The sequence below is a fragment of the Carcharodon carcharias genome, chromosome 15, assembly GCF_017639515.1.
Source record: "Carcharodon carcharias isolate sCarCar2 chromosome 15, sCarCar2.pri, whole genome shotgun sequence".
In the NCBI taxonomy this organism is placed as follows: Eukaryota; Metazoa; Chordata; class Chondrichthyes; order Lamniformes; family Lamnidae; genus Carcharodon; species Carcharodon carcharias.
Window position 1 is genome coordinate 102782354 of NC_054481.1, and position 18113 is coordinate 102800466.

The 18113-nt window shown below is 42.1% G+C and overlaps 1 protein-coding gene across 1 annotated transcript in view; it reads left to right on the forward strand.

The window, feature by feature from the left end:
- The window catches only part of vps13d (vacuolar protein sorting 13 homolog D), a 281437-nt gene extending 276873 nt beyond the window's left edge, over positions 1–4564 (forward strand). The window contains exons 67-68 of the mRNA XM_041205688.1: positions 1413–1653; positions 2541–4564. Coding sequence (XP_041061622.1) covers positions 1413–1653; positions 2541–2672 — 373 coding nt within the window. The 3' untranslated portion in view covers positions 2673–4564. The remainder of the gene's footprint in view (positions 1–1412; positions 1654–2540) is intronic.
- The last annotated feature ends 13549 nt before the right edge of the window (positions 4565–18113 follow it).

Below are 18113 nucleotides of genomic sequence, written 5' to 3' on the forward strand. Positions count from 1 at the left end.
CCCTCCCACCCCTACCCACTCATGCTGTCCCTCCTCCCCACTGAATTAGTTTGAAGCAGTGACTTTTATTGCATTGGCAAACGAGGCCGTCATTCTCCTTCAGCAACAGCACATAATCATCAGTGAGCTGAATAACCAGTTAATCTGCTTTTTGCGTTGTTCTTTGGAGGAGGAATGATGACAAGAACGCCAAGATAATTACCAGCTTTTCTTTGAATAATACCTTAAAATCTTCAACATCCATCTCAACAGACTGGCGGGACCGTTGGTTTTGCATTTCATCCAAAGGACATCTCTGACAATGCAGCAGTTCTGAAGTGCACTGCTAGCTTGCAGTGCTCATGTCTTGGTAATGTGCTTGCATCTGCAATCTTCTGACCAGAGTTCAAAATTCTACCGACTAAGCTAGAAGTAACATTTTAAATACAAAATACTTTTTGGAGTATTTTAACTTTAGGGTGATGGTGTAAAACAGATGATATCAAATTAGTTGCCCTTTCTATGTATCTCACCCAGAAGTCAATGGACTGTAAACTCGGGAAGGATGAATCTCAGGTGACTAATTCGCTAATCTGAAGACTCTTGTCGCTTACAGCTAACTAGTTGCAAAGTGGCAGGGACAAGCAGCAAGTCAGCTGCTGTCTCAATTTTGTGCCATTCATGTGCATTGCACTTCGGGAAGAAAGACTTGTATTTATACTTGTATTCATATAGCCCTTTTCATGACCACCAGCATCTCAAAACGCTTTACGCCAAGGAAGAAAAAGAATATATTTAAAAGGGGCAGGGAAGTTGGATTTATCTAGAGGAAGACTTGATAGTGTAATCTCCACTGATAGATAAAGTGCTGTGAAAATTTGTTTTGAAAGTTCACGTAAAGTTCTCAGACTAGACCTGATTTTAAAATTTAGCATAGAACCAAGCAGCTGTAAAGTTCCTGAACTTTTCCATTGGCACACATGCTAGCAGAAAGCAGTTCTTACAATGAGCACAGGTTGTCAAATGTTGATTTTTGTCCTGAGTGTCTATCCACTACACTTAGTGGATAGAAAATCATGGCTAAGCATCTATGATTTCTGACAGATGTACTCTGCCAGCCGCTGGGAATGCCCGATCACAGACTTGCCTAATACTTGCTAACTTCCCACTTTCTACAGAGTATAAACTTATGATTGAGGAATGAAATTTCTCCTCAATTTTACAGAAACTGTGTAAAAAGTATGTTTTGGTTTGCACACCTTCTTCACTAATTTATGGATGGGAAACTTCACCCACTGACTAATTATTGATGTCACTTCTCCCTGTCTTTCCATTGACTAAAACCATCTTAATAATTGTGTTTTAGTGCCACATAAACGTTATGTTGCTTGAAAATGATCTATCTAAATGCTGTTTTACTTTTCCTTTTCCAGTTTCATTGCTGTGGAACAGATAGACAGTTACTGTGTTCTCATCTCCTCGAAGGCTGTATATTTTTTGAAGCATGGCGAGTATATTGACAGGGATGCTATTTTCCTCGAGGTCAAGTACGATGACCTATACCACTGCCTCATCACAAAGGATCACGGGAGGGCATATTTACAGCTGACAAAAAAAGCTGAAAGCTCGAGCAGTGGAGTGGCCATACCTGGGCCATCGCATCACAAACCAATGGTGAGTATTGGGACTTCTTGTGCCCTGTGTAACTGAGTTGTGAGACAAAACAGGTGACAGGTTTAATTCCATAGTCTGTACTGAACCATCTCATCTTAGCTGGGGCAGCAGTTGGGGTGCTCCAATTGGCCCATAATCACCTGAACCAAGGAAGCAGAAAATATCAAATAAGCTTCATATTCTTGATCTCTGTGCAGTGCTTGTGCTGGAAAGTGCAAATATCAGGTGAGTACAGGGCTCCCCTGTGATCTCTCTCGAGGTTGAAAGTCTTTTGACATTCTCTCTCTGTAGATTCACATGTGACATTTGACCATTTGGCAATGTATTAAATTGCTGCCAGCACCTGTGGAACTACTATAAATCAACACCTTAAGGAAGAGAAAGAAGAAAATTGGAGAGGGTAGAGGAGTTATAAGTTATAAGTACTAGGGTTGTCCAAACTGCAGCTCTCGAACCCTGGCAACCTGACCCATCAAAGTCTTCGTAACTGAATTTCCTTTGTACCTATATTTCTCACTCACTGTTCAACCAGTTTAAATTTTGGGTGATGAAAGGTTTGGAAAGGGCTGGTTTCATTGATGGCCAGGTTCAGCAACGAGATAAATACAAATTAATGGGAATACAGATTTAAACTTTCTCTGTGTCCCAGTGCTCCATTTGATGAATCTATATGACCCACAAAGAGAAAATCTTGGACTCTCTTGGCATAGCTTCATTTAAGTACATTTTTTGGTTACTGAAATGATCATCAAACATATATTAGAACCTCTCTTCATTCAGTAGCTGTATCTTTGAATCATATAATCTTTAACATCCATGGATTAGTAACATTTTATGTTTGTCCTTGTCTGATTAGTGTTTGCTCAAACACATGTTTGTCACACCAGGTCCATGTGAAGTCAGAGAAACTCGCTCTTAAGATCTCGCAAGAAATTAACTACGCCAAAAGCCTCTACTATGAGCAGCAGCTCAAGCTACAAGCCAACCAGAACCAAGAGAACCTGGAGCTGGACTCCTAGAAGCCTTTCAAGTAAACAACAGCTTACAACAAAATACTATAACAAACAACATTGGTCCCAATGTATAATAGTGTATTCTATGAGCAGGAGTCTCGTGAACTCGTTTCCTTTGGACCTCATCTTAAAACCTAGTTGAAGCAAGCAGGTGAGGGATTGATGACATGCGTGATTTTGGGGATGATTTATTACAAGAACCACCTGAGGAGCAGGTTCTGTTCAAATTGTATTTTACATTTTATATATTGTATTTACAGAGAAAAATTGTGAGAGTTGAGAGTTCTTTATATTTTACTAATCTGTACATACCTGTAATATTACTTTAATGTAAATATTCAGAAAAATCTCACAGGAGCTGTTGTGTACAGAAGCTGCATTCACAATCAGCTGCAGTGTAATGTAACATGTCTTTATTGCACTAGTACTATGCATAAACACACTTGATTTTTCAGGGCAATACAAGCCCCTGGAGTGGTCAGGGAATCTGCATATGCAAAAAGAGTCACCAAACCTACTAGCTACTGTTCTCAGATCCTTGCTTCTCATAAAACTTAGTCAGAGTCACTGTATTTGCAAATTGGTAAGCAAGAAGAATTGTTAGCACGTGCAGGGAAAATCCGGTTGAGGGGGAAATGACATATTTGCAGAGTGGGTATAGAAAGTGTTGTGTTTCAATGGTGCAGTATTAAGTCACTTTTATGGTAATGTGTGGGAGATTGAGCCACAGTGAGGTGATTGCTGCCTTCTCGGTGATGAGTGGCTGAGTCAGATGGGGAGGATGTTATCTCATACGGCCAAAAATTTGAGCCAGAGGCAAAGTAATGTGTAGAAGGGTTCTACCTTTCTTCTCTATCTTCAGTTGGAATAAAGCTAATGCCACTTGTGTGTACCCTCCTCCTCCTCACTGTCTGGCTTCTGTCAAAGGAGTACAAATATAGCAGTACGGAGCAAATTGGTCTCTCTCTGATTGCAGAATGCAGTACAGGTACTTCTTGAGAAATAGCCGTTGAATATGGTCAGATCCTGATGGGAATTGGAGGAAGTCTATGATAGAGTACTATTTGTGTAAGCACAACTGCACTGAAACTTACTGTAAGTATACTTAAAGTGTACATGTGTTGCTGCGTGTACTCAACATGAAGTTTGTAGTCATACAGTTGGGTAGTTAGAGCTCTCTAGAAAAGGAAAGACTATATCAGTAAAACCCCAGTTATAATACAGAGGGACCTTATCTCTCCACTGTACACACTAATGTATTGGACAAATTTCTATCACTACTATTTTCTGTTATTGCACAAGGAATCAGGAATAATACATCATGGTATTCAGACAGTGGTTGGTTTGGTGAGGAGGGTTGAGTATTAGTGACCCCCCAGTAGTTTTGAACTGGACAGCCAGATTTAATGGCTGGCTGGTCATTTTGGAGAATGTACAAGAAGTGGACAACCAAAGACTCTGCACATGTGCAAGCATCCCAGGTGAACAGAGCTGTATTTTCAGCCTGAGCAAAAGATGGCTACACTGAAGACAGAGGTGGGCCAGCCTGTTCAATCATAGACTGTCTGTTGCACAGCGGATCTCTGTAATCTGATAATATTTGAGAGTCACTGACCAGCCTGCTTCATGAGAGACCCTGATCAACTTGCCGCACAGAGAACTGTGTGGGTAGTTGTTATATTCCTGCTTTCCTTCTAAATAACCACCTTTGAAATTATTTTACAAGTTTTCCCAGGTTTGGCAAGGGGAGGGCATGGGTTTAGGGTGAAACAGGTTTATATTTTCCTGTGAGGGACATGTGACAAAAAGATGATTCCGGACTCACCACCCCCCCGCCCCCCAACGTAGTTGATTTTTTGTGAATTTTTATTATAAAATAAAATGAATTATTACAAAAATAAATGTGTTTTAATATCATATTTTATACAATCCATGGCATTTTAGAACTGTCCCTAAGGCTGACCTGGGAGTACTTGTCATTATCTGGGACTTAAATGACAGCGTAAATTACAGAAATCATAGCAAAATGAAATTTAAGATAAAATAAAAGCTTGCCTTTCATCTCTGAAGCTAACCTAGGCAGATAAGAACACTGTGAGCTGGACAGCTTCACATGAACTTGGGAGGAGTCTCAATTTTGTTTCTAGTCACTGTTGGTTCACAGCACAAAAACACCATGTTAGCAGTCAACTATTCATCTCACTCAAAGAATGCAAGCAATTGACTGCTGTGTGAAGTGGTAATATTACATTGCTGCAGGTAGAGGTGCATTTCAAATTAGTGCCAAAGTGCATAGCTAGGCAGGGTAGAGGAGCTTTACCTTGCACCTGCCCCTACACAATATCTGACTTGGAAGTGTATAGAGTGCCTTGCTGGGAAAGTATTCTATTCACCTGCACAAGGACCTCTCTGACGTCAGTACAAATATTCCAATAGTGTGCCATCTCCTTGGCCCAGAATGTTTCTGTCCTACACCTACTTGTCTAACCTTCAAGGACATGCAGTGAGGGTACATGTAGCAGTGGTTGAGGAGTAATTTAATGTCACACGTGAGCTGTACCTGGGTGCTAACTCACTAACGAAGACTAGCAATCGCCTGGGAACAGAGGAAGTATCAACACCATCTCCTCATCCCATCCCCACTACTGCTGCCACAAAAAAAAGCCCATTCCACTGAAAGTATTCATCAATTTTCACTACTTTCTCCCTCTGCTCTATCAGACTGTTGGGAAGATAAAGATTCTGATGCCATCTTTGTTCCATGATTTAAGCAAGGAACTGATTCTAATATAGCATGCAAGATGAAAAAAGATATGAAGACATTTAAGATAGAAAAGGAAGAGATAATTGATAAACTAATCAAACTTATAGATACATACGCAAAAGGGGAACAGTTTTAGAGGACCGACAGACAGCTAAATGTGATTCCTGTACATAAAAAGTCCAGGAAACGATAGGCCAATTAGCTAAATGACAGTGGTAGGAAAGATAAGGAAGCCTTAGTCAAAGGCGTAATAGAAAAATATCTAGGGACAGAAAATATAATGTGCAATCTACACGGATTTCAAAAGGGAAGTTCAAGCTTGAACAACCTTATTGAATACTTTGACAAAGTAACAGAAAGGATAGACAAGGGTAATGCAATGGACATAATATATTTAGATTTCATAAAGGTCTTTGATAAGCAATTGCATAAAATGTGCATGACTAAAGTCAGAACATGTGGATTCAGGGGCACAAGCAGCAGAAGGAATAGCGAGCTGTCTCCAGAACAGAAAACCGAGTAGGGGTTCAAGGTGGTCACTCAGACTGGCAAAACTGGGAAGTGATATTCCATAAGGATCAGTATTGGGACCACTATTGTTCACTATTTACATAAACAATGTGGACTCCAGAATTGGAAGTACAATTTCACAATTTGTGTATGACTCCAAATTGTAGGGTGTAGTTACTACAGAGGAGGACTGCAATATAAGAACACAATAGATAGGAGCTGGAGTAGGCTGTTTGGCCCTTTGAGCCTTCTCCATACTTCAACATGATCATCTGCCTCAATCCCATCTTCCCACATTATCCCCATATCCTTAATTCCAGTAATACCCAAAAATCAAATTGACTTTTGTCTTGAATATACTCAACGACTGAGTGCCCAAAATACTGGATAGTGTCAAAATACAGGAAGACATCAATGAACTTGCAGGGATGTATAATTGATAAATAAACTTCGATTTGGAAAGGAAGTGTCTAAATGAAGCAGAGGAACATATGGATCTCGGAGTACAGACAAACAAATCACGAAAAACTGAGACAAGTCAATCAGGCTAAAAAGAAACAAAGCACTGGGTTAATCTCTAGAGGGATAAAATGGAAAAGCAGTGCTATTATGTTGAATTTGTATTGAAACTTGGTTAGACCACACTTTAGAGTACTGTGAACTGTAGCTACCAAAACTTATACCTATCAGGAAGGATTGAACAGATTTGGGACTTTTTTTTCTGGAAAAGAGGAGAGTTGTGACCTGTTAGAGGCCTTTGAAATTATGAATGGGTTTGACAGGAAAGACATGGGAAGATACTTGCAGGTGAGACCAGTCTGGGGCCATAAATGTAAAATGGTTATTAATAAATCCAATAGGGAATTCAAGAGAAACCTCTTTACCCAGTAAATGATTAGAATGTGGAACTTGCTACCACAAGGAGTAATTGAGACAAATAACATTGTGGCACTTAAGGGGGAGCTAAAAAAACATAAGGAAAGATATGTTGATCGAGCTAAATGGGTAAGGTGGGGAGGAGGCTAATGTGAAGAACAAACACTGGCATGGATCTGCCGGGGTGAATGAACTGTTTCTATTCTTTAAACCCTATGTGTTGTTGTGCTTCAGTTGGTAACATACCACCCAGTGTGAAATGGAAACCAGGGGCGATCAGTGATCTCGGTGATCTCAGCTGTTGCAGTAACCAGGGCACTACCATTTATTTCAAGACGTTGAGTCCGGAAGTAAAAAAGTCAGCCAGAGTTTCTAGAAAGTATACAAGTGGAAACAGTGAGTGAGGACAAGTCAGGGTTGATTGTGATGCCTCCCAAATCCTGTCACCGTTCACTACCCAAACTATCATGGAGAATGGTTAATTGGGTGAGATGCTGGATGGTCAACGCCTGCGTAAGCAATCTTCAGCTGCAGACTGCACCTTCAGGAGAGAGTACAGAGTAGGGTAAGCTATTATACAATTGTGTCTTTTGGCAACCTGTGTCTGTGTAGATAGACATTAACCCTCTCCACCACCACCCCCTCACCCTTCCCCATAAGCCCTGCACGTTTGGAGAAATCTGCAAGTTCACTCACTCTAGCATTGAGAAACCTAAGTGAAGGCCAAAGCTCATGGTGCAGACACCACCAAGGGTAAAGATTTCTTCCTTTATGAAATCACATGCATGTCTTTGTAATTTGGCCTACGTCTGCCCCAAAGGAAGCTTTCCTCCCAAGCACTGGAGAGGAGGCAAGCTAAATAGAGGCGCAGTGATTTAGTGATGCCAAAATGAGTTTTAAAAACCTGTCCCCATATAGTGAATCATGTTAAATTATTTACTAATCTGACAGAAATTATATTGATATTTTCTATGATTTTTTTCAAGTAAAATTATTTCATTACACAAAGCATAGTTTTATTGGGTTAAGTTTTAAATCTATAATAGTCTCTCACTGGGGAACCCAGAGATGTGCCTGAAATCTTGTCGAGTTAGAACATGTTTCTGTCTAGGTTCATGTTCTCTCTATTACTCATTTTGATTGGCACTTTCATGAGGTCAGGCAAGCTGACCCCTCACCAGGGGGTAGGGGTGACAGTTCATGGCCCATTTACCCCTGAGCCCATGTTAGACTGAAATAACAGGATCAGGACAAGGTCAGGCTGCATTTGTTACACCAGCAGCCATGATGGATCACCCGCCTGCTTCAGTCTGACACTTAACAACTTATTCCTATCTAACAGCAGAGAGACTCGGTGACCCCTCTGTTCCCTGAAATAGCATTTCTGCATCCAACTGCTCAACAAAGCATTTTTCATCTTAATGACAGACTACCTCTGAATTGAGTACAGCTAATTCAGTTACATTCTGAATTTATATAGTACTTCATTTACATGCCATAGCACATTAATTCAACACACATTATTGTTTAGCCCTCCATGGCCTTGCCCCTATCTCTATTAACTTCTTCCAGCCCTCCATTCCCCAACCAACATACTCTTTGTTCCATAGATAAAAACAAAAAACTGCGGATGCTGGAAATCCAAAACAAAAACAGAATTACCTGGAAAAACTCAGCAGGTCTGGCAGCATCGGCGGAGAAGAAAAGAGTTGACATTTCGAGTCCTCGTGACCCTTCAACAGAACTGAGATACTCTTTGTTCCCTTGACTCAGCCTGTTGTGCATTTTTACCCCTTCCCTTAAGCCATCCATGTCCAATGTTTAGAATTCCCACGCTTTGCCTTTTCAGCTTCTTTTGCTTTGACACTCTTTTGACCGAGCTTTTGGTTACCCTCCTAATCTCTCCTCATTTGAATCAACATCAGTTTCCTCACATCATTGGGATCTTCTTCCTATATTAAACATGCTACCTAAATGTAAGTTGTTGTAATGCACTAAATTTGAGTGATCCAAGTTCTACACTCCACCTTTGCTATGATAGAGCTTTACTGAGCTAAGTACTGCACTCAATATCCTAAGGGTACAGGTAAGGTGTCAGCTGCCCCTGTCAGCCACTGTACCCTGCTAAAACCGCTGTTAATGTTTTGAAAACATTTTATTTTTCTCAAGCTGAAAGGATAGGTGACCTTGCAACAAGCTTCTGTTGCCATTGATATATGATTCTGGGTACGGAGTTTACCTGTTTTTCACGCTCTCCACTATGCCTGGCTGCCAGGCACGTGAAAAATACCTGCCTTCTGCGCTACATCATCTCGATAGTACAGCCAAGATCAGTGATTCAATATGTGGTGAGTTAATGTCAAGTCAAAGCATTATATCTCATTGTCCATTGCCTAGGATATTTAGTGAAGACTATAAAATAGCTTTGCTCACAGGCAATACAGGCTTAGAGCTTAGGTCAAGAGCATCACTAAGGGAATGAAAACTAAGTTCAAACCATTAGGAGAGGGAGTAAACTATCCATGGGCAGTGGGCATTCATGGTGAAAGAACCTTCCAGAAGAGTCAGTCATAGCAGGAGGACTTTGGAAATTCACTTTGCTTTTACCCGTACAGAACTTTAACAGGAGAGAAAAATCAAGGATATTTGCAATTTTGGCAACCAACTTCCAGATTGGAGATTTACCTCACAAAGATAATCTGGGTGAGGCTTTCAAAAGAGAGTTGGATAATTATCTGAAGAGAAAATTTGCAAGGCTACGGGGAATGGGTGGAGGAAGGGAACTTAGATGAGTTGCTCTCGCAGAAAACTGACACGAATATTAAGGTCCGAATGGCCTTCCTTTGTGCAGTAATCATTCTGTGATTTTTATGTATCTTAATTTTAATAACAAAATATAGGGAGATGGGGAATGTGTAATTTACATGATATGCAAGCTATAACAAAAGAAGGGCAGTAGATCACATCATTTTGTCTTGTTTGCCCCTTATTCTTTGAACACTTGATAACCTCTTCCATTCTGGACTGCTGGATTAGTAATTTGATGTAACATTAGATCTCAGTGGGTCCTAATCTAAGAGGTAATCAAAAAATGAACAAGCTGGCTCCTGATATTACCCTTGCATTGTAACAAAAGGACTCATTTAATATCTTGTGATTGAAGCTAAAAGCCCTTTAAAGGCACAAGTTTCCCAGTTGGCTCAGGCCTGTCCATGCACAAATCCAAGATTAATGTCTACCATTCAGTAGCATGTACCTAACATGATTCCTTCAATATAGTCAACATCCAAAAGGAATTTTACGGAACATGGCGACAAACATAGACCAACAGTAGAAGAGTAGCCCCTGTTGGTTCTTCTTTTCCTCTCTAACCACCAAGTACGAGACCTAATCCAGCACCTCAGCTAGCTCAGTATAAAATGGGTAATGAACCTGGGACCTTTTTGGTACGTATAGCTCACTACCACATTGTGAGTGTGTTTCTTTGTTAGATTTTGTGAAGTATTGAAGCTGAAGCCCTGGGGTTGCCTGACCCTTGAAACTTATGAATGTTAGTTGTGGAGTCCTGTCCATTGTCAGGCTGTTAACTGTGTCACCTCAGTAACCACATGGCTCACTGAGAAAGGCAGAAGTTGGCTGATACCCCAAGCAAGGAAGCAACGGTTAATGTAATACCATGTATGGTAACAAGTAAATCTTAAACTGACTAACTGGTACTCTGAGAATTGTGTAGTCCTTCGTTGAAAGAAAACAGATAATGCAGTATGCACAGAAATAGTTAAAAGTTCCAATCACAACTCTTACATTTTCTGACAGTGGATCATCCCTTTAGCCTCGTCCACAAGAAGCCACAACCATAACACTTTTAAGTGTTGGTCTGGACAGGCAGACTTAGGGCTCAAATGGCCTCCTGTTCAAAATAAATGGTGCCATACAATCCTGGTAACTATTCATGATTGCATTTGCCACTGCTGTGGCCCATTGGCATGGTGATGGGGTGAGGAGGGGTAAAGGAGGGAACAGTTTTTGAGGTGGTAATTCACAGTAATCCTATCTGCTAGATACCCATATCCCATTTATACTCAAGGCACTGGTTAATCTAAACTGGCTCAGCTGGGAGGGACATGTCGTTCGTATGACGGACACCAGACACCCAAAGCAACTGCTTTACTTGGAACTCGATTGCTGCTCAAGCCTCCCAGGTGGACTGCAGATATGTCCTCAAAGCATCCCTGAAGAGATCAAACACACCTGGCTTGTGGCCGAGCAAAATGGAGAAGGTTCATTTGGAAAGACACCGAACACATCGAGAAACTTAATCAGGAACGTGCAGAGGTGAAGCCGAGGCATCGTGAGGAGCATGCAAATCTCCAAACGACCCATCTACCCAACCCTTCAAGCACCACCTGTACCACTTGTGGCAGAGTCTGCAGATCGCACATTGGATTATCAGCCATCTCAGAACCCATCCCACTACCTAAGGAGAAAAAGGATTTATTTATCAAATCACCTGAGCTCACAGATTGTTATATCATAACTACAGCACTAGATACACACAGGGGAAAGCTGACAGAACTAAAGAATTCGGAAGCAAATCTAACAAGCAGATGATGGCTACTTTCCAGTACAGAGTTTACATAAAATTAATCATTTTCTTAGTCATGTTCAGGAATTGACCTCGCCCTCACCCTATACCCCCTGATATTGTCTAAAAATAAGCTACCATCCAGGCAGGCAGTGCTGGGGCTGAGGGCTGAGTTGCTCGCTCTCCACCTGTGCTTGACCGGGTTATGTACAGGTTAGCCTGGTGAAGAGTTCACGGTGAGGCCAGGTGCCGCCTTCTCCTAATTAATCTGTTATTTGGCTAACCTTGCTGTGACCCCAGCCACAAAGACTCTTCCCCTTTCACTGCCTCAGCAGGCTGCTGTCAGCCCCCAACCACCGTTTCCCCCCCACACCCCACCCCTCCCTTTCCCACCCCAGCCTCATACAGAATACGGAGAAGAGTTCACTACCAGGGCAAGAGAGAGTTCCAGTATGTCAGCTGACACTTAAGCTTGCCAATAGGTCAATTTAAACAGGACTCTGAAATTGGACACCTCAACACGAAACTAATTTTTGCCGAATCATTTTTTCCCCCAGTTCTGTGATTGATTGGTCACAGTTTCTATTTTACAAGAACCTTTGTTTTAGTCACAATCGTATGTACAGTGATCACATACCTGTACCAGGGCTCTCAATTACTTAAAAATACATGGCCTACCTCTTAGTTCATGTCTGGAATTATAACTGTAAAGCAACAACATCAATTTGCATTTATATAGCACATTTTGTATCTGAAGATTCTTCACAGGAGCAGTAACAGGATATTAAAGACAGGTGGCCAACAGCTGAAGTCAAAGAAGTTATGAGGAGCATCTTAAAAGAGGAGAGCAGGATAGTGGGGGAATTCTAGAGCTTAGGCAGCTGAAGGCAGTACCACCAACTGATAGAGTGATTAAAATCAGTGTGCTCAGGAGGCCAGAATTGGAGGAAATCAGACAGGGTTGTGGGGCTGGAGGAGATTACAGAGATAGGGCGGGGCAAACCTATGGCAGGGTTTGAAGCAAGGATGAGAATTGCCATTTATAAGGATGCATTGCCAGACCAAGAGCCAATGTAGGCCAGCAACCACAGGAGTGATAGTGGACAGGACTTAATGCAAGTTAGGATATGGGAAAAAGAGCTTTGAATGCGCACAAGTTTACGGAAGGCGCAACGTCGGAGGCTGGCTCGGAGAGCGCTGGAATAGTTGAGTCAAAAGAATTAGAAGCAGGAATAGGCCAATTGGCCCCTCGAGCCTGCTTCCGCCATTCAGTAAGAATCCTGATGGTAACAAAGACATGCATTAGAAAATGCAAACACTTGATTTAAATGCCTGCCATTTCCTCAGGAGCCCTCCCAACCTCCTTTTGTATAATCATCAGAAACCCTGGATTAGCTGCTTATGCCATTTTATCAGGGTTTCCACCATAGTTGCAGCAGGAGATTGAGAGAACCTTTGCAGAAATTCCACCCTCAATCTTCAGGAATTTTTACAAGAATTGGATTTATATAGAGCCTTTTATGTCCTCAGGACGTGCCAAATTGGTTCAAAACCATTGAATTATAGAGTTGTTACTGTTATACCCTAGGCCGTCAATTTATGCACAGCAAGATCCTATAAACAACAGAGAAATAAGTGCCCATGTAATCTGTTTTGGTGGTGTTGGTTAAAGGTCAGTGTTGGATTAACACAGGAAAATTGAAAAACAATTACCATGGAAATACCATTCTGCATATACCTGCGCAGGACCTTGGTTTGAAGTCTCATCCAAAGGGCAATACAGCATTTCCACAATACTGCAATGAAATGTCATCCTATAAGTGCTCTAATTCTGAAGCAGGACTTGAACCCACACCTTCCAACCTTAAAGGTAACCTTGCCACCTCAGCCAAGCTGACAAATAATGTTCGCTTCTCAGATGCTGCCAGACCTGCTAAGTTTTTCCAGCACTTTGTTTTTATTTCAGATCTCCATCCACAGCATTTTGCTTTTATTTTAATGTTCATTTCTTCCTTCTTTCCTCTCTTGAAGGCACTGACTGTTGCTGGGGTATGGTTCCATTGGACCCACCAGTACAGCCCCGTGACTATGCTGTACAAGTGAAGTTAAATGGTGAGGGTTAGGAGGATATTAAACCACAGAGGCATTACAGCTAAGACAGATCTGCCCGTAAACATGTACTTTTCAGCGGGGACTATTTCCTGGACGACTTTTCCTTACTGGGAGGGGAGAGTAAGGGCCAACTGTAGTGTCACAATACTGCCACTATTGAGATCGATTGAATATGCATTGGGCAAGGCTCTTCTGCTCTGTATGGTTTGTTACCACGTCAGGAGGTGCATTTACCCACCGAGCCATTAAATAACAGGGCATATATAAGCTCAAGACTTGGAGCCAGCGTTTACTGCTTAAGTACAGGCAGTTGCTGCATAGTTTTCCAAAATGCACTGGCTCCACCAACATTTAAGTTAAACATTTGGGAAGCTTGACAAAGCTTAAACTGTCCTGACACTGAAAGATGCAGCGTGTAATATATAAAAGTACACCTGTATGAACAAGTCAAATCCTTTTAATGAGAACTGCTAATCCCTGGAAAGTACCCAGTACTTGTTCAGTTTCAACTGCTTTTGGATTGGTTTGATGCCATGCTCATCCCACCTTAACTCAGTGTACAGACCTCACACTGTTGGCAGCTCCATCTCAGTAGTTTGCTAGATTCACTAAGACCAATGGCCAGGAAAACCCATGAAGAACCACACTGGGAATTGCCAGCACTAAACCCATATAAAGGCAGTTTCAATGCGCAGTAATAGCAGCACGTTGAACTAAATGAACAAAGAGAGATATTTTATTTGACAGTGAGACTCTTCCCCCATTTGTCTATTGCTGTTCTTATCACCTTGTTTAATCTTCAGTGTAAACGATTATTCGCACCAATATGGATGCAAAAGCGAAATACTACGGATGCTAGAAATCTGCAATAAAAACAGAAAATGCTGGAAATACTCAGCAGGCCTGGTAGCATCTGTGGAGAAGGGAACAGAGTTAATGGGTAGAATTTTACCACAGACTTCAGGCCCCTGACTTCAGGACCCAATGCAGGTTCCAAATTCGCACTTGCTGCAAGTATGCCCTCTGAAGCAGTCTTCCTGGAGACTGCCTCCAAATTGGCTGCCTTCGCATTTTCTGTCCTATTAAGGATGGTATGTGAGCTCCTGATGATGCAGCCCAATCAGAGGTCTGGCAGCTCTGGAGCCTTGCCAACCCTACTGGGAGGAATGACTGAAGCAAATCGGAAACCACACATAAGCCTTAACATGGAGGCACCTTGGAGGTGTAAAAATCAACCACAGGCCCCTTGAAGGGGAGGGGAAGCCACTCTGCTTGGATCATCAGGGCCATGGGCATGGCCTTTGATGCCCGCGGCTCTTTGGACGATGGAGCCTCTGACTCCAATGGCCCTGAACTGCTGAAGGGAGGAGCATAGGAATATGTGAGCAGGAGTAGGCCATACGGCCCCGCAAGCCTGCCCCACCACTCAACTAGGTCATGGTTGATCTTTGATCTCAACACTATTTTCCAGCACTATCCCCATATCCCTTGATATCTTTAATATCTAGAAATCTATCTATCTGTGCCTTGAACATACTAAATGGCTGAGCCTCCACAGCCATCCAAGGTAGAGAATTCCAAAGACTTACCACTCCCTGGCTGAAGAAATTCCTCCTCATCTCATTCCTAAATGGCCTACCTCTTATGGTGAGACTGTGTTTCCTGATTCTAGACTCCCCTCCCCCTCCCCACCCCACCTCAAGCTAGGGGAAACATCCCTCCTGTATCTGCCCTACCAATCACAATAAGAACTTTGTATGCTTTGATGAGAGATCACCCCTTATTCTTCTAAACTCCAGAGAATACAGGCCCAGTCTCCTCAATCTCTCCTCATAGGACAATCCTGCCACCCAGCAATCAGTCTGATGAGCCTTTGTTGCACTCCCTCTATGGCAAGTATATCCTTCCTTAAGGGGACCAAAACTGTACACAATACTCCAAGTGTGGTCTCACCAAGGCTCTATACAACTGCAGCAAGACTTCTTTATTCCTGTACTCAAATTTTCTTGCAATAAAGGCCAACATACCATTTGTTGTCTTAATTGCTTGCTGCACCTGCATGTTAGCTCTCAGTGGCTTATGAACAAGGACACCCAGGTCCCTTTGGACATCAGCACTTCCCAATCTTTTCCCATTTAATAAATACTCTGCCTTTCTGTTTTTCCTACCAAAGTGGACAACTTCACATTTTTCCACTTTATGTTCCATCTCCATGTTCTAGCCCACTCACTTAGTCTATCTAAATCCCCTTGCATCCTCCTCACAACTCTCATTCCCACAAAGTTTTGTGTCAACATCAAACTTGGAAATTTTATATTTAGTCCCCACATCCAAATCATTGTATAAATTGTGAATAGCTGGAGTCCAAGCACTGATCCTTGCAGTATGCTGTAGTCACAGCCTGTCAGCCTGAGAATGACCCGTTTATTCCTACTCTTTGTTTCCTGCCTATTAACCAACTCTCAATCCATGCCAATATATCCTCCCCATTCCCATGTGCTCTAATTTTGTATGGGACCTTATTGAAAGTCTTCTGAAAATCCAAATATACCACATCCACTGGTTCTCCCTTATCTATTCTGCTAATTACATCCTCAGAAAACTGTCTGACAGGTTTGACAAACATGATTTGCTTTTCATAATTCCATGTTGACTCTACCCAACCTTACCATTATTTTCTAAGCGCCCAGTAATCAAATCTTTTATGACAGATTCTAGCATTTTCCGTACTACTAATGTCAGACTAACAGGTCGTAGTTCCTCATTTCCTCTCTCCCTCCTTTCTTTAACAGTGGGGTTATGTATGCTACTTTCCAATATACAGGAGCCATTCCAGAATCTATAGAGTTTTAGAAGATAACCACCAATGCATCCACTATCTCGACAGCTACCTCTTTTAACACTCTGGGATGTAGATAATCAGCTCCAGGGTATTTATCAACTTTCAGTCCCATTAATTTCTCCAGCACTACTTTATTAATTCTAATTTATTTAAGGCCCTCAATTTTGCTAGTCCCCTGGTCCTCCAATATTTCAGGGAGGGTTTTTGTATTTTCTACCATTAGCCACTTCTATTAAGCTGGCAGCCTCTGCACAAGGCAGAGGGGCCACTCTGCTGCTGGCAAGTTGCTGGCGAGGCTGCAAAATCAGCCCTAAATGGGGCTTTAATTATGTAAATTTGCTGTCCACCACCATCGCCCCCCTCATGCCACCATGTTCTGGAACCGAAGCGTGGCCCAGGCTGCCCCTGGGGTATTTCCCCAATGGCGGGAACGCATCAGGAAAACGTCCTGACACAGCTGCCGCCATTCTTTCCCCAGCCCTCCCACCCCCCAAGACCATCACCACGGAACCAGGAAATTTCTGCCCAATGATTCAGGTCGATGACCTTTCATCAGAACCATGGTGAGTATTTCCAGCATTTTCTGTTGTTATTACCCCTATATGAACTCTTTTTAACTAGCTCTGTGACAGAGGGTATTTTATTGATCAAACTGAAAATACTGGAATTATGTCAGGCAGCATCTGTAGCTTTTCAGTCAATGAAGTTCCACTTCCAGCATCTACAGTCTTTAATTTTAGTGGATCCTAGTTTCTGTTTGATGAAATGTTTAATTTTTACTGGTTGATGCTTGTCAGTATGTACATTATCCAATTGTTTCACTTTCTAACTTTCTGTTGATGCAATCTTTTTAAGAAGAACCTCGGTGTTGGGGAAGACTCTGATATTTGTGGGTGTCTCCTCATCCTGTGTGAGTATCTATACCACAAGTGGATTTTCTACTTGCTAAATCCCCAGAGTGACACACCCCACTTACCTGAACTCTAAGAGCTTAGCCCAGGTTAACAAAGAAGCTGCCTTACTGCTGGAGCTTAACTACCTAAAGCCACATCGCTTACCACCAAACAGCTTCAGGCTGCTTACTCAGAACCACTGCTCCTATTTGCTGAGTGTTTTGCTGTGTATGCCTGATTACTTGCCAGGACCTGGAGGGGCAGATGTGTTACTGGGGGATGGCATTCTAGCGTCAACCCAGAAGAGTGCCAGACTCAGGTAACAGATATACCTCTCCAGATCCCATCAGTGAATCAGGCTTGACTGATTCAATCATCAACAAAGGCTTACGGGCCTGCGTAGCTCAGCTATCAGGTTATCGAGTCTGCCACAGTGCACTGTGTCACTTCCGATTCCCATCACAAGGCCTCTAGCCAATTTGACCTCAGGGAGATCCCAGTTTATAGGAACCATAATGGTTTTTCTTAAAATCACCATTTGCTCTTTGATTTATAGGGTAACCAGTGCAGCAAATGAAACTCAAATTCTTACAGTTGAAGTCGAGGGCTGCCCTAATAAGTATTGGGGTTAAAACATAAACATATGTTAAAACATAAACCGTACACATTTACAACACTAAAGGAAGCTATTCGGCCTATTGTCAATGCTGGGTTTTTGCTAAAAATAATCCAAAACTAATCATAGTTCCCTGTTTTCCCCATTGTTCTGTTTAAAATATTTATCCATTATTCTCTTAAAAGGTGCAGTAGTCTCTGCCTGAACAGCCCCGTGACAAACCATTTCATGCTCTTCCAAACTCTCCAT